Consider the following 25,463-nt stretch of genomic DNA (forward strand, 5'->3'; position numbering starts at 1 on the left):
TCCACAGATTATAACTATGTCATAATTTAATTAGAAATAGTGTACGAAATAATTTTCAGCTCCATCAAACCAATCAAAAATATTTTCAGTATTAAGATACTGAAATTATAGCTCAGGATCGAGGTTTAAAACTAGGATCGATCCTAAATTTTCTTATGAAAATCCGGATCCTTTTTCCTAAAACTCGATCCTAAAAAAATCCTTCATATAAATCGTGTATTTTTGACTCAAATGAAAAAAAACCTTTAACACATTACTTTAATTGTAATTTTATTAAATAATATTCAGTCTTTTTTATTAAATTTAAAAAAAATAAAATTTTATTCTTTTCTTATTTTAAATAAAAAATACTACTGATATTGGTTCACCAGTATTTTTTGAGGATATATTTAAAATTGAATCATTACTTGAACTACTATATGCTTATATTTTTAATTTAGATGACTAATGTTGGATTTTCTTTGTGCTCAATTCTTTGTTTTTTTTGCGGTTTTATTTCTTAGTGACCTTGCAACATTTTTTTCTTAAGGGAATTTAATAGCTTTTGGTGTATATCCTCAATTGAATGCTCCTTGATTATTTTTTCTGTTATCCATAATCTGAATATGTTATAAATATGTTATATTTTTTTCAATTATTTATCATCATCAAACAAATACAATAAAGCTATTTTTGTTAACATTATAAGGCATAATTGTGCACCATAATCATAAAATAAAAATTAAATTAAAAAAAAAATTAAAAAATTAAAAAAAGGGAAAATAACCCCAACATTTGCATAATTATTATGGTTTTTACTATCACTTCAACATTTTAAAATTATAAAATATTTTTTTTTAGGTATTAATAGAAAAAAACTGCCTTTTTTTTTTTTGGAAAAAACCCAATTTATAATCTTTAAATTCAATCATATCCAGTTACTACCGATAATCCCAATTTTATCAATTTGAGTGTCTAAAATAGCTTTTCTGCCATCTTCCAATAAACTTGGTGTGATATTTGGCAATTTTTTAATTTCAACGATTCTATTAAATTAAAAATAAGTTCACTCTTTTTATAAAGAAAAGAATTAAAATATTATTATATATTAAATATTTAAAAATAGTTATAATTTAATTTATGAATTTAATTAAATTTTTTTTTTTTTTTTTTTTTTTTTTTCGTTTTTTTTTTTTTTTTTATAAAAAACGAAAAAAAAAATAATAAAATTAAATATTTTTTCTTTTTTTTTTATTTATTTTTAATTTTTTTTATTTTAATTTTAAATTATTTTTTTTATTTTTTTATTTTTTTTTCACAAACCAAAATAAAAAAAAAACGAGCTGTTATTTTACTATTTGTTTCAACAAAGAGATTAAGTTAAACTCTCTTCGTACTTATTATAATACATTTATATAGAAATAAAGTATTTAAAATCAAAAATAAACAATTAAACGTAAGGATTAAATAAAACAATCTATTTTATTAATTATAATAAAATAAAATAAAATAAAATATTAAAAAAATAAATAAATAAATAAAAAAATAAATAAATAAATAAATAAATATATAAAAAAAAAAACGTAATAATAAAAAAAAAACATTTCTATAAATATTATTAATAACACTAAATAAAATATAAAAAATATTATTATAATTTAAAAAATACGAAAAAAAAAAATAAATAAAAAATAAAATAAAAAAAAAAAAATAAAATAAAGTTACTAATTATTTATATTTTATTTCCTTTATATCTAGATATAAAACTACACATATAATAATAAATTAATATTAAAATATAAAATATAAAAATGCCATCAGTCAAAAATTATAATAAAAGAAAAACCGAAGATGATGATTTAGAAGTCGAAGTTGAACAATCAAATTCAAAAAAATTAAAAATTACTAAAAGAGATGAAAGTTCAGATTCAGATTCCTCATCATCAGACTCAGATTCCGAAGTTGAATCAAAATCCAAACAATTATCAAAAGATAAAAAAGAAGATAAAAAGGAAGATAAAAAAGAAGATAAAAAAGAAGAAATTAAACCAACCAACGAAATTTTATCACCAGATGAATGGAGAAGTAAAAATAATGTTCAAATTGAAGGTAAATTCCAACCAGATCCATTCCAAAAGTTTACAGATTATGAATTCCCAAGAATGTTCCAACATATTTTCCAATCATTTACATCACCAACAGTTATTCAAGGTCAAAGTTGGCCAATTATTTTAGGTGGTCACGATTTAGTTGGTTTAGCAGCTACAGGTTCAGGAAAAACATTAGCTTTTCTTTTACCAGCACTCTTAAAGATTATTTCACTCCCAAAGAGACCATCCTATGGTGCCACTCCACTCATTTTAGTTATGGCACCAACTAGAGAACTTGCTCAACAAATTGAAGACGTCTGTAAATCATCAGTTCGTGGTACATCCATTCGTCAATTATGTGCTTATGGTGGTTTAGGTAAACTCGATCAATGTAGAATCTTACGTAATGGTGTCGATATTATTATTGGTACTCCAGGTCGTTTAAATGATTTACTTAGAAAACACCATTTATCAAGTGTTCAATATTTAGTTTTAGATGAAGCTGATCGTATGTTAGATATGGGTTTCCTTCCACAAATTGAAACACTCATTGATCAAATCCCAAAAGAACGTCAAACTTTAATGTTTTCAGCCACCTGGCCAAAAGAAGTCAAACAACTTGCTTCCAAATTCCTTAGAGATCCAATTAAAATTACTGTTGGTTCACAAGAATTAACTGGTTCCATTAATGTTACCCAACACATTACAAACATTGACGAGTTAGCCGATATTCAAGTTGATGATTTAATTTTCGACGAAATTAATAAGATTCTTACAGCCGATCGTAGTAATTTAGTCATTGTATTCTGTAACGAAAAATATAAATGTGATGATTTCCAACATTATTTATCTGCATCTAAAAACGAAAAATCTATTGTTTTACACAGTGGTAAAGATCAACGTCAACGTGAACAAGGTCTTCGTTTATTCCGTGAAAAGCGTATCCGTATTTTAATTGCCACTGATGTTGCTGCTCGTGGTCTCGATATCCCAAGTGTTAAAGCCGTTTTCAATTATCGTCTCCCAGGTAACATTGAAGATTACGTTCATCGTATTGGTAGAACTGGTAGAGCCGGTAAAACTGGTGAAGCTTGGAGTTATGTCACTACTCAAACCCCAGGTCTTAGAGATTTAGTTAAAATTTTACAAAGAACCAATCAAACCATTCCAGATTTCCTTCAAAGATTCGCAGTACACTCCAGACCAACTCAATCAAGATATAGCAATAATGGTGGTGGTGGTCGTGGTGGTAGAGGCGGTCGTGGTGGTGGTAGATCATGGGGTAACAGAGATAATAATGGCGGTGGTAGATCATGGGGTAACAGAGATAACAACGGTGGTGGTAACGGTGGTAATGGCGGCTCATGGGGCAACAGAGATAACAATGGCGGCGGTAAATCATGGGGTAACAGAGATAACAACGGTGGTGGTAATGGTGGTAATGGCGGCTCATGGGGCAACAGAGATAATAATGGTGGTGGTAATAGATCATGGGGAAATAGAGATAATAATAGAGGCGGTTATAATAATAATAATAGTAATAGTAATGGAAGTAAAGGAGATTGGTAAATTATTTAAAAATTTTAATAATTAATCTATTATTTATATATATACAAAAAAATAAAAAAAAAATATAAAATTAAAAAAAAAAAAAAAAAAAAGCTTGTTTATTAGATTTTGTTTTATGTTTATTTATATATTATCTTTTTATTTTATTTTTTTTCAAATATTTTTTTTTCAAATTTCAAAACTCTCTTTTTAGGACATATTTAAAAATTTATAGTGGCACTATATATTTTTTTGATCATTTTAAAATCATGATAAATCCAACTTTGTGATTTGTTTGGTTTTTTTTTTTCTCCTTATTTTATTTTTTTTTTTTTCATTTTTTATTTTATTTTTATTTTTATTTTAAAATCATGCCAAAATATCATTTTTTCAAAATTATTTTTATATTATTTATTTTTCAAGTGTGTTTTAATAATAATAAAAATTTATTTGTTAATTGTATCGATGACTATTTTGTATTCAAGTCGATAGACTTGGGTTGTTTTTCATACAGCGTATATCCTCCATCAGGGACAATCATTCAAAATTTAAAATCTTTTGAATTGATGGTACAATTCAATTTAAAAGATATTTTAGTCAACAGTAAAAATAATGTAGCTCCAATTATATCATTGGCAGATAACGATTTATTAAACTATATTAAATTAAATATACAACAAAAGCCAATTTTTGTAAGTATTTTTCATATTATATTTATTAAATTTAATTAAAATAAATATTTATTCAATTTTTTAAAAAATCAAAAAAAAAAAGTTTGTATGGGATAAAACCACAAATACAACAATATTACCGAGTTTAGCAACAAGTAAAAGAACAGATAATACTATTTGGTTAACATTCAATGACTTGCCAGTTTCAAATAATTTATACTTTCTAAATGATATTGGTATTCAATCAAATTTTCAGTATTTGGGACCAAGAGCAATTAATGTATTTTCAACTAATGGAGTCTCACCACCGAAAATTGAAATAAACTCATTTTTAAACAGTTGCCCAACTTTAAATAAGCAATCATCAAATGATTTTGAAACCAAATATTACTATAATAACCCAAGTAGTCCCAAGTTATTTTCGTCCACTATTAAAGTCGAAAGCTGTAGTTCTCAGGTTAGATTATGTGATGCAAATCAAAAGTATTATTTCTCTATCGTGGTTCCAGTATCCGTAGCTAAAGGTTCCCTTTCAACTGTCATCAATACAATTCAATTTCAAAATTTCCAATATAAAATTGAAGATTTCCCAATCACTTTTGAAATTAAAGATGATATAGCAGTGGTAATTCCAACCAATATCAATGGTTATTATACTCCTCCATTAGAATTAATGCTAACAAACCCACAGTTTCAAGATTTACCATTTATTGATTTTAATGTGATGGATGATTCTTTGTTTGAATCTATTATCAAAAGTACAGTTTATGACCAAGTTTATATTTCATCAAGCTCATTCGAAGATAGATCAACTTTATTTACGGTCAAAGTAAGATATGAATTTAATATTTTAAAATTATAGTATATAGTGTTTATATTAGTTTTATACTCAATTTTTTTTTCTTACAGCAAGAATTTACGGCCCAATATTTTAAAGAGAATTATTTTAAAATGATGTTTATTTTTACATCAAAGTCAAATCCATCGCAGAGAAAAATTTATATTTTGGTAGATAAAGAAAGAGTTTATGAGTATTTTTATGAATTTGTCGAGTGTTCACCAAGTTCAATTAGAAATTCATTTACCGTTAACTTTGCTGGCAAAAGTACCTACCATAAAATGATATTTTTAGACATCTTTAAATCCCAAGAATTTTTATTGAACCAAATAAAATTTAATAGGGACTTAAATATAAAATTTGGTACGAGTGGCGAAATTAAAGTTCAACTAAGCTCAAGTTCAAGTTTGACCGAGGTTTATTATAATCAAGATAGTAGTATCTCTTGTCAAGTTGATTTTGGTATATCATCAACTCAGTACCAATCATTGGTAAACAGTAACTATTTGTCATTAACCAGGGAGGGATTACCATTTGATAGTTTGATCATCCCTAAATCTGCTTTTGGTACAGGTATGAATCAAATCGGGGTAAATATTACAGATTGGTATAAACAGGTTGGGTTTTGTAATTCTCATCACGGTACCGGTGTTAACAATCAAATTCAACAGTTTAAACAAAATGGAGGTTATACAGTGGATGTAATTATGCCAAATTGGGCAAATGTAGCAGGTTACTCTATTGGTGCAAATTCAATTAGAGAGAATCGTACTATTATCAAACAAGATACAAACGAAATGGTTATGAAATTGAATTCAAATCAAGCAAGTTTCAAATTTCAAATTAAATCTTTTAACTTTTTGGAGCCAATGATTCATCAAGATAGTTTGGTGGTTACAGGTATTACAGGTCAATTACCAGGGTTAGAGTGTAAGGGCCAGTTCCAAGTTGAGGTTTTAAATTTTGGTAAGCTGGATGGTCTAGTGCACTTTGATGTAGATTGCCTACAAGATGTTACACTTGAGGTTTTGGACTATGCAAAAACAATCCCTTTTTTACAGAGAAGATTCTTCTATGTAAATGTAAAAATAGAAAAATACTACAAAGGTCCGTTAGAATGCCAAGTTTCAATGTCTCTAGATAACAAGCCATTGTGGAGTGCACTAAATAAATCTTTTCAAAAGAATGTAACCGTTCCAATTTTTAAAGGATGTAACATACCAGACCCGTGTGCATCAGTAAAAGGTGAGCCCATAATTGCAAAGGATATTCCAGCTTATGGTATTCAGCAGGGCAGCTGGTTTTCATTAGGAAACTATTTAAACTCAATCGAAATTAGCACAATGATAACCAATGCTGGCACTCAAAGTGGTGACTTTAATTCAACATTATCTTGTAAAGTAATTAATCCACCAAATACAAAGGCAAAGTTGTTTTTTTTAAATAACGTTAATTATTTCATAACCAAAAATTTAGCACCAAACCAATCATCAATAGTAAAGCTTTTATTGTATGGTGAATCGAGTCCATTTCAAAATGTTCAATTAAATTGTAGTATAATTTCAAAAATAAATCATCCAAATGTACAATGTTGGCCCAACTCATTAGATGAAACTGTAATATCAACTGTTGTACTATATCCCTATGATAAATGCGTAAAAGATGGTGACAGGAGACCAGAACCCACTATAGAGCACCCAAAACTGGACTATATTAAAGGAAATGCTCATTTATTTTATACGACCATACCCTCTTGGGCTTTGGTCGATCCATCTGGTATTGATCCTAATGTTATTCCAGCCAAACATCCACTTCAAATTAATTCAAATGACCCTGTTTTGCAATCTAGTATAAGAAAAAATGAGCCAGAAATCGAAAAAATATATAATTCTTTCCCATTAATCAGGATTTTTAATGGGGGTGACTTAAGAGGTACTTTTAATATAGAGATTAGTAATTGCAGCAAAGAAATGGTATTGTTGACATCTGATAAATTTTCTGTTGATGTAGAACCAAACGCAATGGTTGGTGTTTATCCAAGATTCTTCACCCGTGCAACAAATATAGTTGGCTATAACGTCGGTTGTTCGTTATCTATCAATATAAAAATGGAAGAATGCTTTAGCAATATAGGGAAATCTTTTTACCAAAGCTATTTGCCTTTATTCCCAATCTATCGTGCATGTGCAGGTAACTGGCTAGAGCCATCGCTTTACGAAACTTTAGAGTACTGGGCAACCAATGGAGGCTCTAATAAATACAAGTTACCAAATGTAAAGTCAAATTGGTTTTACTATGGAAAATATAGTGATATAGATGGTTTAGAAAAAAATTTATATTATCAGGATTTAACACTGGTTGTAGAGAACACTGAATATGGTGAAGGAATTGTTAAATCAAGTTTAATTTGTACAAGTGTTTCAGGAAACTCTCAATTATTGGTAATAAATAATGAAAAAACAACACAATGCTCATTAAATGCAAAATCAACCTGCTTCGTCAAATATAGAGTTATTGGTCCTCCAACATTACCAGCCACATTAGAAACCGATCAAATTTTATGTACACAAACTGTTGTTATTGAAAGTAGAGCGGAGGGGTTATCCAATTGTTGGAATAAAGAAGGAAAGTCTGTGGTGGATACATTCAATTTAACCAAATTTGAAGATCCATGTATTAAAGGCTTGGTTGAAGAGGTATTTATATCAACACTTGAAAAACAATCAATAGAGATTAAGAAATCAGATTGGGGTTTACAAGATTCTGAAACCTTTTATTATAATTACAATTACTATCAAAATGAGCATATTTCAAGTTCTTTAATTTACTATACAATCAAAACGGTAGTTATAGAGAATAAGGGAGATGGAAATGGTACAGTTAGAGTATTGACCACAATTGACAATCCTAAGGTATTTTTAATTTCAAACTCTTCAACTATGGTCTGCAATATTAAATCCAAATCCTACTGTTCATTTTCATTAATGTTTGGATATAGACCATTCAAGGGATTTAATGAAACCGAAGCATATTTCTTTAACGATTTAGAAATTAAATTGACATTTGTAGTTGACCCTAAGCTATGTTGGTCTTCGGTAGGCAAGTCACTTGATTTAAATATAAAGTCAATTTTACCAAATTTACCTTGTGGAGTGGATTCAAACAATGTTGAAAGTGAAGATTTGTATGATCAAATTCCTCAAGTGTCTCTAATATACCCGAAAGAATATACTTTTAGAAACTTTAATTATTATAAATCAGACTCCAATCCACTAAACTTAATGTTTTCAGAATGGTCGCCATTGTCAGCTAATATTGGTAATATCACAATCGAAAATATTACAAGTGAAAACTATCAAATCAAACTAATGGGTTATATTTATAATATGGGTGATGGGGGTGGTATGGTAACATTTAGATTGGAATGCAGAAATCAATATAAGGTATCACCAGTGACCATTGATGTTCAAGAAATTGTTACATTTATAAATGTTGGGGATTATTTCAACTTCAAATTTTTAATAAACCTAAAGAAATCATCAATCGATCCTTCCATTATTAATTTTAGGCCCATTATTACATGTTCAGTTTCATCTATTGTTAACAGTGAAAAATGTTGGAATCCATATGGTAAGGTGGTATACCAAGATGTAATTCTTCCATTGGACTACTTTAAACAAGATTCGACAGAAAAACCAGATGTAAATTTATTGGTTTTTACATTGGTCCCAGTTGGTGTGTTATTGCTTGTTGTTTTGCTTGTATTATTTGTTCATTACCACAAGTTCCTATTGCTCAAGTTTAACCAATGGAGAGCTGAAAGATACCAAAACAAATTAATCAAACCTAAATCTGCAGAAATGATTAAACCATTATCTCTATTAGTAGAGAAAATTAAAATTGAGGAACCAAAAGAAACCGCTTCTGTACAAAAACCCACACTTGTAGAATCTAAACCATGTGGTTGTGGTGAACCAAACCCAGAATACCATTGTGATAAATGTAAAATATCAATTCAAGATTATTGCGCTTCACCACAATGCAGTAATTTAATTCATTCATCAACTTTAGAAAATTTAAATCACGAGCATGAACCAATCAAGTTGATAGTTTATAATGACCCCAGAAATATATTAAATCTAAAGTCTTTGGTCCAAATGTATAAACCAAATGATGATAAAGTCGAAAGTCTTATTATAAATAAAATAAATAATTTTGGAAAATAAAATTCCAAATAAATAAAAGAAAAATAATTATTTTAATCTTTCGGTTATTTTCTCTTAAACAAAAAAAAATAATCTTTTTTGGAATTTAAGTGTTATTTTTATTTTTTTTTAAAATATTTTCATTTTAATAGAAAAAAATAATAATTTTCAAATAAAACCAACCACCAAACCGATTAAAAAAAAAAAAAAAAAAATTTTAATTTTTTTTATTATTTTTTTTTTATTTTTATTTTTCAAATTTTTCAATTCTGTAAAAATAAAAAAATTATAATACATTTCTTATTTATTCGTTGTTGTAAATTAAAATTTTTATATCTATTTATTTTTTTTTGTATATATAATAATAATAAAATAAATATTACTTAATATAATAATTGTAAAAAATCAAAAAATAAAATTTAAAATAAATATCTAATTAAAAAAAAACCACTAAATTTTTTTTTTTTAATTTTTTTTTTTTAACACACAAATTAAAATCACAAAATTATTTATTTATAAAAAAAAAAAAGGAAAAAAATGTTCAATATTATTAAAGGCAAAAAAAAAGATAAAGAAAAGGTCGATAAAAAAGAAGTTGTAATTTTAGAAACCAAGAATAGTTCACAGAATTTATTGGCTGAACCACAATTATCCAATGAAGATTTAAAGCACCAATTCTCTCAATTACTTTATGAATTGGGTGTACCAGAATCAAAAAGGGCTGAAATGGAGTCTTGGAGTAACGATAAAAAGTGGATGTTACTTGTTCAAAATAAAGATAAAATTAAAGAAAATGAAGAAAAGATGAAACAAAAAGGAAGTCTTTATGAAACACCACAATTTTACCTTTCTCTTTTGCGTGAAAATGCAACCACTCAAAAATTAATATCAGATCTTCGTGTTTCATTAGCAAGTAATGCAATCTCATGGATTAACAACTTTTTAACTATTGGTGGTTTTGATGAAGTCTTAAAAATATTCCAAACTTTTCAATTAAAACAAGAGTAAGTAATAATATAAAAAATTAAATTAAATTAAATTTAAATTTTATTGAACGCTAATGTTTTTTTTTTTCTTTTAATTTTTTACAATAGTAAAAGCTCAAATGATTATTTAATTTTATCAGATTGTATAAATTGTATTAAATCAATTTTAAATAGTCAAGTTGGTATTAAATCAGTAATGACAACATCACATACATTCAAAGTTTTGGTATTATGTTTAGACACTTCATATCCAGCAGAGGTTAGAAATTTAGTATTACAATTAACTGCAGCACTTACATTGGTTCCAGGAGTTGGTCATGCTTATGTTTTAGAGGCAATTGAAAACTTTAGAGTTGCAACTAGAGAAAAGGCACGTTTCCAAACTATTGTTGATGGTGCACGTTCAACTATCAACACTACCATTCATTATGAATATTTCACAAGTTTTATGACTTTTGTAAACTCTATTGTTAACTCTCCAGATAATTTACAAACCCGTATTGCTCTTCGTTCTGAATTTACCAGTCTTCAATTACTAGAGTTAATTAATGATTGCAAAGGTGTTCTTGAAGATTTAGATACCCAAATAAATTTATTCTTTGAATGTTTAGAAGAAGATAGCGAAGAAGTGGGCTCACAATACAAAGATGTCAACATTAGATCACCAACCGAAGTTAGCACTAAAATTGATTCTCTTCTTAAAAACCATCCAGCTCTTCACCATCATTTCATTTCAATCTTAAAGGGTCTCTATACTTTAGCAAGTACACAATCAGATTTAGGTGGCGTGGCCATGTGGAATAAATTGGAACAAAGTGTTGGTATTATTCTTAAAGATCCTTCAAGAGAATCACAACTTGAAGAGTTACAATCTGAAAACTCTCGTTTGAAATCCCAAATTTCAGAATTAGAAACTTTATCAAAATTAAATAAAATTACATTATCAGACAACAGCGGTGCACACACTCCACCACCACAATCAGCATCAAATACCTCTTCACCAATTTTAGTTTCACAACAAAACGATGTTAAAATTCAAGAATTGGAACAAAAATTACAAACTACTCAATCTGAAAAAAATGAAACCCAAAATAAATGCAAACAATTAGAAACTGAAATAAAAGGTTTAAATTCAACTCTTACAGGTTTACAATTAAAGGTAACAAAATTGGAAAGTGAATTATTATCAGCTCAAAATCAATCTAATAATAATAACAATAATAATAGTGGTGAGTCACAATCCTCAAGTAGTGACACAGTTGTTGCTCCACCACCACCAGCTCCAGCCCCACCACCACCACCACCAGGAGGTGCCCCTCCACCACCACCTCCACCTCCACCACCAGGAGGTGCTCCACCACCACCACCTCCACCACCAGGAGGAGCAGGAGGTCCCCCACCACCACCCCCACCACCTGGAGGAGCAGCTAAAAAACCTGCTGGTCCAAATTTACCAGCAAAGAAGACTACAGTGCCATCAGTCAAAATGGTTGGTTTACAATGGAAAAAAGTTAATAATAATGTAATTGAAAATTCAATGTGGATGAATGTTAAAGACTATAATTTGAATGATCAATTTAAATCACTTGAGGATCTCTTCCAAGCAAAGAAACCTGCACCAGCCACACCAGCACCAGCTGCATCTGGACCAGGTATTGGTGCACCAATTAAAGCAAATCAAACTATCAGTATTTTGGATCCAAAGCGTTCTCAAGCCATTTCAATTATGTTAAGCAGATTCAAAATGTCATTTGCTGATCTAGGTAAAGCCATTACCAATTTAGATGAATCAAAATTAAACCTTGAGGATGCTAAATCACTCTTAAAATTTGTACCAACACCAGAAGAAATTGAATTAATTAAAGAAGAAGACCCACACTCACTCGGTAAACCAGAACAATTCCTTTTAGAGTTAAGCAAGATCAATAGAGTTTCAGAAAAATTAGAATGCTTTATCTTTAAACAAAAATTAGCCTCACAAATTGAAGAGCTTACACCAGATATCAATGCTTTACTTAAAGGTTCAATGGAAACTAAAAACAATAAGAGCTTCCACCAATTATTAGAAATTATTTTAAGTTTAGGTAACTTTATCAATGGTGGTACACCAAGAGGTGATGTATATGGTTTCAAATTAGACTCACTCTGTAATTTAGTCGATGTACGTTCTCCAGGTGATTCAAAGATCACTTTAATGACCTGGTTAATTCAATTCCTCGAAAATAAACACCCAACTCTTTTATCATTCCACGAACAATTCACTGCTGTTGATGAAGCTAAAAGAGTATCCATTCAAAACTTGAAATCAGAAGTCGCTTCACTCAAGAAAGGTTTGATCCAATTAACAAATGAAGTCGAAAAATCTGATGGCCCATCCAAAACTATTCTTTCTGGTTTCGTCGGTAAATCAACAGAATCTGTAAATTTAATTGAAAAACAATTTAACACCGCTCTTGAATCATTTAATTCAACTGTTACATTCTATGGTGAAGATGTTAAAACTGCATCCCCAGAAGAGTTCTTTAATCACATCAGTAAATTCAAAAATGAATTCAAACGTACCATCGATAATATTCAAAGAGAAAAAGAAAATGCACAAAAATTAGCTGCAAGAAAGAAATCACAAGCTCCATCAACTGGTGCCACACCAACCTCTACTGGTGCTAAACCTCCTGTTCCAATCGCTGCAGGTAAACCACAAATTATTTTACCAAACTCAAGACCATCAAGCGTTGTTTCAAATGCTCCACAATCACATCATGATGACGATGACGATGAACCACATGGTCAATTCATGGATCAACTTATGAACCATATGAAAGGTGGTCAAGCTATTAGACTTTCACGTAGAGCTTCACAATTTATTAGCTCACAGCCATTACAAGGTAATGCCAATGCTCACCTTGATGCATTAAATGTAGCTTTAAAAAATAAAAAATAAAATAAAAAACAATTATTTAATTTAATATATACAAAAAAAAAAAAAGAACTACACATAATTTTTATTACCTCAAATGATCATTTTATAAATAATTTATCTTTATATCTTTATATATATTTCATAAATTTTTTTTAAAAATTCTTTTAAAAAAATTTTAATTAATTTTATTTTTATTATTTTGTTGTTATTTTGGGGGGTCAATAGATAAATCATATAACGAATAACAATAAGAATCGGCAATATAAATATAGCACAACAATAACAACATATATACCCTTAAAATAAGAAAATTTTCCCACTCTAATCACACAAAAATACCCCACAGTAATTAAAACAATTTTATTTTAATTAATTAATTTGCATAAATTAATTAACACAAATCTTGAGATCTTCCAATTAAAAAAATAATCACACACACTTTTTAAGACTCACACACAACAAAAAAGCTTTTTTTTTTTAATTAATATAATAAATAATAGGTAAAATAACAATTTAAAAAAAAAATAATATTTTAATCAATGCACACTCCCACACTTCACACACCCACACATTCTCCCTAATAAACCTCAAACTTTAATTATAAAGGGATAATATTTTTATTATTTTATTTTTATTTTTAATAAATATATTATTTTATTTATAATAAAAAAAACAATAATAAAAATTTAATTTCATAACTACTTCAATTTTTTTTTATTTTAATTATTTTTTATTTTTTTCAAATTTTTTTTCTTTAAAAATATTCCCAAACAAATACAATATATTATAATAAAAAGATTCTATATTTTATTAATAACTCTTTGTTTTTATAATTAATGCAATAAATAAATTCCTTTTTTTTTATATTTTTTCTTTTTTTTTTTTAATTTTTTTTTTTACTTTTTTTTTTCATTCTTTTTTTAAAAAAAGTTCATTGTTTCCCTCAATTAAAATAAAATTATAACAGTGTAAATAATAATTAGTTTATATATTAATAGATAATAATAAAAGAAATAATAACAAAATATTTTTTCAATTAGTTAAAGCTATTAGATAAAACTTTAGAAATTTAATAATATAGGAAATATAAATAAAATTAAGGTAAATAAAATATTTTAAACACTAACACACCACATATTCACACACTTAGCTCAGAAATATAAGAAAACATAAAAATATTTATACAGAATAAAAAAATTTACTTTTTAATCAAAACTGTGCAACAAACAACAACAATAAAATTACTTATATAAAATATTACTCATTTTATATTAAAATACCTTTTATATTTTAAAATATGTGTGTGAAACTATCATTTATCACCAACCGCAAAAAAAAAAAAAAGAAAAAAAATTATCAAATGATAATAATAAGCATATTAAATATTTTTAATAATAGAATATAAAATATTTTTTTTTTATTTTTAGCAAATAGCTCATATTAAAAATATTTCAAATCATAATAGAATAAAAATATATGTTGCATATTGGAAAAAATAATTTATTGTAGGTTTTAATAAAACTATAAACTTTTTTTTTATTATCCTTTTTATTTTTTTAATTTAAAAATTTAATTAATTAATAAAATAATTTTTTATATTTTATAAAAATATTTTTTTTAATTAATTTAAAAAAAAACTATTTTTTTTTGCATTATTTTTTATTTTTTTATTTAAAATTTTTTTTAAATTTTTTTCACATATTTTTTTTAAAGATATATAAATAATAATTAGCTTATTTAGTAGAATTTCAAATTATAAATAAATAATAACTTTATATGTAAAAACAACATCTTTTTCTTTTTTTATTTTTTTATTTTTTTTTGTTTAAGGTTTTATTTTATTTTAAAAAACTATATAAATAAATAAATAAAAAATTAATTAATTTGATATACTTTTAAAGAGACAAACAAAGAAAAACACAAAGAAACAAAAAGACAATATTAATAAAAAAAATTTACTTTGTTTTTGTAGTATTAAGTATTTATCATTATCAATTTTAAATAATATATAATAACAACAACACGCACACACCCACAAAAACAAATAAAATTTCAAATATACATAAATAGAAATTTTTTATTTTTTTTATTTAAAATTATTCATTTATTTTTAATTTCTTTCTTTTTTTTTTTTCTATTTTGTTATATAAATTATATTAAATTAAAATAAAAAAACAAAATCAAAAATCAAAAATCAAAAATCAAAAATCAAAAATCAAAAATCAAAATCAAAAATCAAAATCATAATAAAATTGATAGAATTAACCAATTATAAAATATATTTTTTTTCTTAAAAGTTTATAGGCAAATTGGAATTATTAATTTAAATAGGTGAAGGATAGAAATTTATTATTATTTTTATTTATAAAAATAATAATAAACATATAAAACAATATATGCAAGTTCAAGACGAAATATCACCCACAACAGCAGTTTCAAACTATTTGAAATCCAATAGTAATGGCAGTGTTTTTAGTATTACAAGTCAGCAACAACAACAACTTCAGCAACTACCACAAAAATCAGATTTTGAAAAGACAAAAGATGAGTTGATTTTAGAACTACAGCAAATGAGAGCGATTACAATCTCAAATAAAAACGCACGTATTATGTTAGATGAAATGTATCAGGTAAAGTATAGGATAGAGAAAGAGATAATATAGTTTTATCAGTCAAATATTAACAAAATTTTTTTTTCTTTAGTTTGTGGCATTATTAGATGTAAATGGCAATCTTTTAGATGTAAATGAACCAGCATTACAAGGTGGTGGTATGATACGTGCAAGTATACAAGGCATACCATTTTGGGATTGCAGATGGTGGGCAACATCACAAGAAAATATCGACAACGTTAGAGAAGCAGTACACAAAGCATCAAAAGGTGAATTTATACGTTATGAAACAGAAATTTTTGGAAAATCAGCAGGTACAGAGAAAATTACAATTGATTTCTCCCTAATGCCACTATTTAACGATAAAGGTGAGGTCTCATTAATTTTACCAGAAGGAAGAAATATTACAGAAAAAAGATTGGGTGAAATTGAAATCGAAAGAAAAAACAATGAATTAAGAAGTTTATATGAAAAAATTAAAGAATTGGATGAATTAAAAACCCAGTTTTTGTAAGTAGATGGCATTAATAATAATAATAATAACAAATTACATATACTAATAATAAACACAATATTTTTAGTGCGAATGTATCACATGAATTAAGAACTCCCTTAGCATTAATTGTTGGACCTACTGATAAACTATTAAAAGAAGAAAATTTAAGTGAAAATGTTAGAAAGGATTTAGATATTGTTGCAAGAAATTCTAGAAGTTTATTGAAAATTGTAAATAATTTATTGGATATTAGCAGATTAGAAGCAGGTAAAATGAATTTAAATTACTCGATGGTAAATCTCAGCCAAACTGTACATTTAATCGCATCATGTTTTGAAATTTTAGCAAGAGAGAAATCATTAGACTTTTCAATTATAACACCAAGTATACCATTAATGGCAGCGATTGACGCCGATAAGATGCAACGTGTCATTACCAATTTACTTTCAAATGCCTTTAAATTTACACCTTCGGGTGGTTCAGTAAAATGTATATTAGAGAAATTTGATATATCTCCAACTGTTCCAGGTTTTCAAATTATAGTTTCCGATACAGGTCCAGGTATTCCAGAGAAATTACACGAAATAATTTTTGAACGTTTTAGACAAGTGGATGGAACAAATACCAGAAAACATGGTGGTACAGGTTTAGGTCTAAGTATTGTAAAAGAATTTGTTACACTTCATGGTGGTACCGTATCAATTCATAATGGTTCAAAATGTGGTGCCCAATTTACACTTAGAATACCACTTTCACCCAATATGGATGAACAATTATATAAAAAAACCATTTCAGATTCGAATATTTCCGAAATTGTAGAAAAGCAAGACCATGAGCGTGAACAAAAAGAACATTATGAACGTGAAGAAAAAATTAAAAATGAACAATTCCAATATGATCAAAACCATCAAGAAACTAATGGTTTACATTTATCAACATCTACATCGACATCATCATCTCCAACAAATAATCTTCATATCAACTTTCCACCTAGCTCGTCATCATCATCATCAATGTCAGTTGAAAATCAATCAATATTAAACTCAGGCCTTAAAGATAATATGGGTAGTATTATGGGTGTTCATGCAATTGCCCAACAAGCTGTCGAAGAGTTAACTGAAAAGCAATTTTATCAATCAAAAGAAAATATTCATAACAAACCCATTGTATTAGTAGTCGAAGATAACCCAGAAATGAACCGTTTCATAGCAGAACTCTTAAGCAAATATTATTTTGTAGTAACAGCATTCGATGGTATCGAGGGTATAGAGAAAACCAAAGCTTTTACACCCGATCTTATTGTGACCGATTGTATGATGCCAAAAATGAGTGGTGATGAAATGGTTGAAAAGCTACGTTCAGATGAACAGTATGATAACATTCCAATCATTCTATTAACTGCAAAAGCTGATGAAAATCTTAGGGTTAGATTACTTCAAAACGGTGTATCAGATTATGTAAATAAACCATTCTCCTCAGAAGAATTAGTAGCAAGAGTTGTAAACTTAATGACGATGAAAAAGGCTAAACAATTCCTTCAAGAAGAACTAAGCTCTGCAAATACTGACCTTCAAGAACTTATTAATCAACTAACACTTAAAAAGCGTGACCTTCAAGCATTAGTTGGCGAATTAGAAAAAGAAAGAAATCTATTAAACAATACAAACAAATCGAAAGATGAATTCTTTATGAATCTATCCCACGAACTACGTACTCCTTTAAATGGTATTTTGGGTTGGTGCCAATTATTACTTTACGATTTAGACTCATCCGATGACTCAACCATTAGAACAGGTTTACAAACTATTGAACGTTGTGCAAGTTCTCAAAATCAACTTATCAATGATCTTTTAGATATGTCTTTAATCATTGGTGATAAATTTAGTTTAATTATGGGCGAAGTTGATTTACCATTATTAATTCAGAATGCCATTGCCTCCATTTTGGTAAGTGCTCAAAGCAAACACATAACTATCGATACAAATATAGAAGAGCCACCTCAAGATCCACAAGTCCTTCAAAATTTACGTGGTGACAAATCAAGATTACAACAAGTTATTTGGAATTTACTTTCAAACTCTATAAAATTCACAAACGAAAATGGTAAAATCGAAATTCACGCCAAAGTACTCAATCAAATACCAATCAATGAATTAGGATTTTGTAGTAATCCAATGTTTAATCCAATTCAAAGACAAGGTGATCGTTGGATATTATTAACCATCTCGGATAACGGTAAAGGAATTCCTCACCAATTCCTCCCAAATGTTTTTGATAGATTCAAACAAGCTGATTGTAGTTCAACCCGTTCATATGGCGGTTTAGGTATAGGTTTATCAATAACCCAAAATATTATTCATTTACATAAAGGTGCTGTATTTGCAAATAGTCAAGGTGAAAATAAAGGTTCACAATTCACCGTAGTTTTACCTGTAACAAAAATGTTTAGATCAAATACAAACTCTCCAATTTTATCAGACACCTCATCACCACCAATAATTAAAAAATCATTTTTTAACCAACCAATTCAAATTGAAAAAAATCAAAATCTTCAAAATTACTATCATCAACCACAACAGCAACAATCACAACAATCACAACAATCACAACAACAACAACAACAACAACAACAACAACAACAACAACAACAACAACAACAACAACAACAACCTCAAAATACTTTACATACAAATTATCAACAAAATAATGGTTACCAACTTCAAACACAAAATTATAGTAGCGACTATCAACAACAAGAACAAAACAACATGAATAATAAAAGACAGCGAGATAACCAATCAACACCATCACCAAATTACAGTAATTCTAAATTTTTACCATCATCACAAACTTTAATTCCTTCCCCATTAGATAATAGCAATAACATCAATGATAACTCTGAATTAGAACTATCATCAAGTAACAACAACATTAACAATAATATAAACAATAATAATAATAATAATAATAATAATAATAATAATAATAATAAAATTAACAATATTACAACTCCAACATCAGCATTACCATCGCCATCACCAACAATATCACAAAATTCATCAGAAATATTAAAATCCCCAAAACGTAACAAAAATCTTTTAACCGGTATCTCCATAATGCTGGTTGATGATTTAGAAGAAACCAATCTTCTTTTTTCATCTATGCTTTATAAACTAGGTGCCAGAAGAATAGATACCTTCCAAAGAGTAGCAGATGCCTATCAATTCCTATGTGACCCAAACAAACCACAACCAGATATTATTTTATCAGATTTAACAATGCCCTTCGAGGATGGTTACAGTATGGTCAGAAAATTAAGGGATAGAGAAAAAATCAACCCACAAAACAAGGTAATTCCAATTATAGCTCTCACTGCATCTGTTTCCTCATATGACAAAGAGAAAGTTTTAAAAAGTGGTTTTGATTTACATTGTCCAAAACCTGTCAACTTTTTAGATTTATCTCTTTCAATTTTATCTTTGATCGAAAAATATAATATCATAAATAACGAAATTCAACAATTAAATAGTGATAATAGTGACAATAGTGATTATATAAACAATAATATAAACGATTCCTATAACATAACTGATTCAAGACCCTGTAAAAAAGCAAACATTTCAAATGAAGAATAAATTTAAAGTTAATATTTAAATTTTTTTAAAAAAATAAAATATAATTATTGTTTAACAAAAAACCTTTTTTAATTATCTTTTGGCGTGTCACCAAAAATTATTTTTTTTTAAAAAAAATTTTTTTAATTTTTTTTAATTTTTTTTATTGAAATTAGTTTTTTTTTTTTATTTTTAAACAGTAATAATAAATATTTTTTTTATAAAAAACAATTAAAAGAATATTTCGTTCAATTTATTTTTAAAAATATTTTGTAATATAATAATAGAGATAAATTGATTTCAAAATGATTAAAATAAGAACTTTAATCGTTTTGTTAATTGTTATTATTGTATCAGTTTTGGTAAATGCCGGTAAAGATTTTTATGAAATTTTAGGTTTATCAAGAGATGCCTCACCAACCGATATTAAAAGAGCATACAGAAAACTATCCGTAAAATACCATCCAGGTATGACATTTATCCAACAACCAAACAACATTTATTTAAATCTCAAACCAAAAATCGAATATTAATCAAAATCGAATTTTTTTTTTTTTTTTTTTCATTTTTTAATTTTAATCAACATACAGACAAAAACCCAGAAAAAAAAGATTTATATATTCAAATTAACTCTGCATATGAAACCTTAAGCGATCCAGAAAAAAGAAGAATCTACGATCAATATGGCGAAGAAGGTTTAAAGAATAATCATGGTGGAGGTGGTTTTGATCCATTCGATATTTTCTCTGTGTAAGTATATAATATCATTTGATGATAATAAATAAAATAATAAACAATGAAATGGGGGTATTAATACTTTTTTTTTTTTTTTTTTTTTTTTTTTTTAATTTTTTAGATTTGGAAATAGACATCACCATCAACAACAACCAATGCAACAAAAAGGTGCAGATATCGAATTGGATTTAGAAGTTACATTAAAAGATTTATACGTTGGTAAAACTTTAAGAGTCACTCATAAAAAACAAATTCTTTGTACCAAATGTCGTGGTACTGGCGCTAAAAAAGCATCAGATGTTACAACTTGTGGTGGATGTAAAGGTAGTGGTGTAAAATTAAAGGTTCAACAATTAGGTCCAGGTTTTGTACAACAAATTCAATCAACGTATGTATTTTTTAAAATATAAATTTATATATATATATAAGGTATTAATAATAAATCTCGATTGGAAAAAATCAATATAGTTGTGATGAATGCGGCGGTAAAGGTAAAAAAGTAACAAGCAAATGTCCACATTGTAACGGTAAAAAAGTTGAAACAGGCGAAGAAACCTATACACTCGAAGTTGAAAAAGGTATGAACGATCAATCAACAATTAGATTAGAACAATTAGGTGAAGAAGCACCAGATATTACACCAGGCGATATTGTATTCAAGATTGTAACTATTCCAGATCCTTTATTCAAGAGACAAGGCGATAATTTATATTATGAAATGTCAATTACACTTTTAGAGTCATTAGTTGGTTTCGAAAAAGAAATTTCTCATTTAGATGATCAAAAAGTTAAAATCAATCGTGATCAAGTTACACCACCAGGCCACACTATCAAAATCGAAGGTCAAGGTATGCCAAATCACCAATTCTCAAGCCAAACTGGTGACTTGTATGTTGTTTTCACTATTATTTTCCCAGAAAAAGTTACTGATGATGCTAAAAAAGGTAATTATTATTATTAATTAATTTTTCGATTTATCAATCGCTATATTTTAAACTAATTTTCTAATTTTTATTATTTTTATTTTTATTTTTATTTATTTTTATTTTTTTTAATCAAAATTTTAATTATTATAAAATTTTATCCCAACAAAAAATATCAAGGTTTTGAAAAACTTTTATCATAATAATAAAACAAATAATAATATGTATAAAAAAATCCTTTTTTTTTTTTTTTTTTTTTTTTTTTTTTTTTTTTTTTTATTTTCAAATTTATTTATTTAAATTATTTTTTTTTTTTTTTTAGATTTTTCAACTTTTTTTTTTTTTTTTAATTTTTTTAAAAATTTGGTAAATAACTGAAATAAAAAGAAAAAGTATTTTTTTTTATTTTTTATTTTTTTTGGTGTTAATATACAGCTTTACATCATAGTAAAATATCTATATAAATAATAATAATAGTTTATAAAATATTAAATTATAACAATAATAATAACTATAGTTTAATATTTTATCAAATTATTAAAAAATAAAAAAAAAATAGATTTATTTTTTTTTAAATTAGCACCTCACCGCACCGCACCACATTAATTTTTTTAATAATAAAAAAAAAAAAAATCGAATTAAAATACATTAGAAAATATTTTAAAATCAAAAACACCTTTATTTATTTATTTATTTATTTATTTATTTGTAACATAAAATATATACACACAATACAAAATTAAAATATGTCATCAACTGATCAAGAAATAAACAGACCAGTACCTCCACCCAAACCAAAAAGTAAAGCACCCAGTTTACCAGATAGACAAAGTGTAGCACCAAATAATAATAGTTTTGCAAGTAAATTACCATCAATTCCACCTCCAATCCCACCTAGAGATGGACCTATTTCACCTGACCAAAAAAGGTCAACAATGCCAACTTCATTATCACCACCAGGACACTTACCAAAACTAAATACTCCAACAAATACACCAAATAACTCTTCATTTACACCATCAAATAATAGCAATAATATATCACCTTTACTTCCACCAAGACAACAAAGTTCAGGAAATTTAAATAGTTATAAGGCCAAACCTTTACCACAACCATCTCCAAGTCCAATACCAAACCCATTATTAAATCACGAATCACAAGAACCAATTTCACCAGATTTAAATAGCGATTCAACAGATGTTGCATTATCACCACCTAAACCTAATAATTTACCACCTTCTAAAATGTTACCAAAAAAACCAATGCCTCCTCTTCCAAACGAACACAGACATACTATGAAACCTTCTTCAAATCAACCAATACAACCTCTAGCACAAAAAAGTCAATCATTTTTAAATTTAGGGTATGTTATTATCATTTTATATTTTTTTTTTTTTTATGGGGTTAAAAATTGTGTGTTATAAAAAAATTAAAAATATGTTTAAAGTTTTTAAACATACATTAAAATCTAAAATATTTTTAATAATTATTATTCATTATAAAACACACCAATTATTAATTTTTCTACTTTTATTTTTTAATTTTTTTATTTTATTTTATTTTTAATTTATAATTTATAAATACTGATATTAAATTTTTATTTTTATTTCTCTCTTAATTTTTTTAATTTTTTTAATTATACCACAATTTGATAAAATGTTCAAAATATTTGAAAATAATAACAATAACAATAACATTAATAATATTCTAATAACAAAAAATGATAATATAAATACAAATAATAAAAACAATAGTCAAAATACAAATAACAATTCGCAATATAATACAGTTCATGTAACAAATGCAGCAATTCTCGAAAAACAAACACTACCTCCACCACCCACACAATTAGCAACAACACCACAAGCAGCACCAGTTCAATCAAATCATCCAAGTTTAGATCACCTTGCAGCATTTACAACTATGAGAGATTTGAAAAGTAAAGAAATTTTAACCACCGAAAGAACCTATGTAGATAATATGAAAATTTTAGTAGAGGTATTTATTAATCCATTCAAAGCAGGTGAAGGTGGTATTTCAAAAGAACATGCACAAGCCATTTGTGCAAATATTCCGGATATTTTATTGATTGGTATTGAATTGTTGGGCAACTTGGAGGAAAAATTACAAAACTGGTCAAACCAACAAACTATTGGTGATACATTCCAACGTTTAGTATGTATATTATTTTATAAAATATATGAAAATAATTAAAGTTACTAATTTTTTAATCCTTTTTTTCCTTTAATAAAGACACCATTTTTGAAGATGTATACCAATTACACAGTAGGATTTGATAATATTTTAAATATTATTACAGAATGTGAAAAGAATTCAACATTTACAACATTTATTCAAAAATGCACAGAGGACCCAAGAACAAAGAAGTTAGACTTAAGATCATATTTAATTCAACCAGTTCAACGTATTACAAGATATCATATGTTATTAGATGAAGTACTTAAACATACAGATCCAAGTCACATAGATTATCCTTTACTTAAAGATTCTTACGAAAAAATGAAAAAAGTTACCAACGATGCAAATGATGCTATTAAAAAGAATGAAAATCGTCAAAAAGTTTTCGAAATTCAAAAGATGTTTTTAAATGATCCAAAATTTGTAGCACCACACAGAGAATTTATTTTTGAAGGAAGTTTAACCAAAGTTTGTAGAAAAGCATGTAAAAAAAGAGTTGTATTTTTATTCAATGATATTTTAGTTTATGGTAGCAGTATTCCACCAAAATTACTCTTACATGGAACAATAGAGCTCGATCATTGCCGTATTGACGATATTCCAGATGGTAACTCTGGTGGCTCATCATCCATTTCATTAAATGGTTCAGTCATCGTTAATGCATTCCAAATTTGCAGTAATAAGAAATCCTTTGTTGTCTTTGCTGATACTCCAGAATTGAAAATGCAATGGATGATTGTTTTAACAGAAACTGTAATTATTATTATTTTCGATTATAATAGTTTTAATCAATGAGTACTAATTATAATTTTTTTTTATTAGATTGAAAAATTAAAAGAAAAAGGAAAAACAATTAAAAAAGAAAAAATTAAACATGCTGAAGCTCCAGTTTGGGCACCAGATGAAAGCGCAGATAACTGTCCTAAATGTTGTGGTCCTTTTTCATTATTAAATAGAAGAGTAAGTAATATTTAATATATTTAATAATATCATTTAAAATTTTTTTTTTTTTCATATGAATAATTTAAATTATCGTTACTTTTTACTAACTCTTTTTTTTATTTAATTAGCATCATTGCAGAAATTGTGGTGCTTTAGTATGTGGTAAATGTTCAGAAATGAAATACAAACTCCCAGTCACAGATTATAAACCAGCTAGGGTTTGCAATTTGTGCTATGAAAATTTAACCGCCACAGCTGTTGGAAATTTAACAGTTTAATTAAACAACAACAACAACAACAACAATAATAATAATAATAATAACAATAACACATTGGTTTAAGAGATAATATAAAATAATTATATATTTAATATTTATATAATTTAAAATATAATCACCACTCTTAATTTAATAATAATTAATAATAAAAATTAAATAGATAAATTATTTGTTTTCATAAATAAATTTTTTAATGTACATAAATTTTATAAAATATTTTATCTCCATACATACACTAAAATAGTAATTACAAAATAAACCAAAAAAAATAAAGGACAATAAAATCATAGTGATGTGTTAATTAATCAACTATAGGATTTTCTTACAATACCATAATATATGATTTCAATTATAAAAACACATTCAAATTATTTAAAATATTAGCTTTTTTTATTCTTTCTATTTTAGTACTGTTTGATTATGAAAT

The 25,463-nt window shown here is 26.7% G+C and overlaps 6 protein-coding genes across 6 annotated transcripts; all 6 read left to right on the forward strand.

Annotated features, from left to right (window-relative positions):
• The first annotated feature begins 1,358 nt into the window (after positions 1-1,358).
• DICPUDRAFT_47799 (uncharacterized protein) lies at positions 1,359-3,683 on the forward strand. Its single transcript, XM_003288178.1, has 2 exons — positions 1,359-1,435; positions 1,738-3,683. The coding sequence occupies exon 2, from the start codon at positions 1,791-1,793 to the stop codon at positions 3,636-3,638; it is 1,848 nt and encodes a 615-aa protein (XP_003288226.1). The 5' UTR covers positions 1,359-1,435; positions 1,738-1,790; the 3' UTR covers positions 3,639-3,683.
• Positions 3,684-3,988: 305 nt separating this feature from the next.
• On the forward strand, positions 3,989-9,352 carry DICPUDRAFT_33711 (uncharacterized protein; the record flags this gene model as incomplete). Its single annotated transcript, XM_003288179.1, has 3 exons — positions 3,989-4,309; positions 4,392-5,117; positions 5,198-9,352. The coding sequence occupies 3 exons, from the start codon at positions 3,989-3,991 to the stop codon at positions 9,350-9,352; spliced, it is 5,202 nt and encodes a 1,733-aa protein (XP_003288227.1).
• A 516-nt stretch (positions 9,353-9,868) lies between these two features.
• Positions 9,869-13,258, forward strand: DICPUDRAFT_33735 (uncharacterized protein; the record flags this gene model as incomplete). Its single annotated transcript, XM_003288180.1, has 2 exons — positions 9,869-10,335; positions 10,426-13,258. The coding sequence occupies 2 exons, from the start codon at positions 9,869-9,871 to the stop codon at positions 13,256-13,258; spliced, it is 3,300 nt and encodes a 1,099-aa protein (XP_003288228.1).
• A 2,375-nt stretch (positions 13,259-15,633) lies between these two features.
• Positions 15,634-19,980, forward strand: DHKD (uncharacterized protein; the record flags this gene model as incomplete). Its single annotated transcript, XM_003288181.1, has 3 exons — positions 15,634-15,867; positions 15,941-16,359; positions 16,431-19,980. The coding sequence occupies 3 exons, from the start codon at positions 15,634-15,636 to the stop codon at positions 19,978-19,980; spliced, it is 4,203 nt and encodes a 1,400-aa protein (XP_003288229.1).
• A 359-nt stretch (positions 19,981-20,339) lies between these two features.
• On the forward strand, positions 20,340-21,845 carry DICPUDRAFT_47801 (uncharacterized protein). Its single transcript, XM_003288182.1, has 5 exons — positions 20,340-20,427; positions 20,550-20,709; positions 20,816-21,082; positions 21,163-21,638; positions 21,798-21,845. The coding sequence occupies exons 3-5, from the start codon at positions 20,850-20,852 to the stop codon at positions 21,818-21,820; spliced, it is 732 nt and encodes a 243-aa protein (XP_003288230.1). The 5' UTR covers positions 20,340-20,427; positions 20,550-20,709; positions 20,816-20,849; the 3' UTR covers positions 21,821-21,845.
• Positions 21,846-23,273: 1,428 nt separating this feature from the next.
• Positions 23,274-25,036, forward strand: DICPUDRAFT_33732 (uncharacterized protein; the record flags this gene model as incomplete). The annotated part of the gene is made up of 4 exons (XM_003288183.1): positions 23,274-23,792; positions 23,871-24,569; positions 24,639-24,776; positions 24,887-25,036. The coding sequence occupies 4 exons, from the start codon at positions 23,274-23,276 to the stop codon at positions 25,034-25,036; spliced, it is 1,506 nt and encodes a 501-aa protein (XP_003288231.1).
• Between the last annotated feature and the right edge of the window lie 427 nt (positions 25,037-25,463).

The sequence above is a fragment of the Dictyostelium purpureum genome (genome assembly GCF_000190715.1).
Source record: "Dictyostelium purpureum unplaced genomic scaffold DICPUscaffold_126, whole genome shotgun sequence".
Taxonomy (NCBI): domain Eukaryota; phylum Evosea; class Eumycetozoa; order Dictyosteliales; family Dictyosteliaceae; genus Dictyostelium; species Dictyostelium purpureum.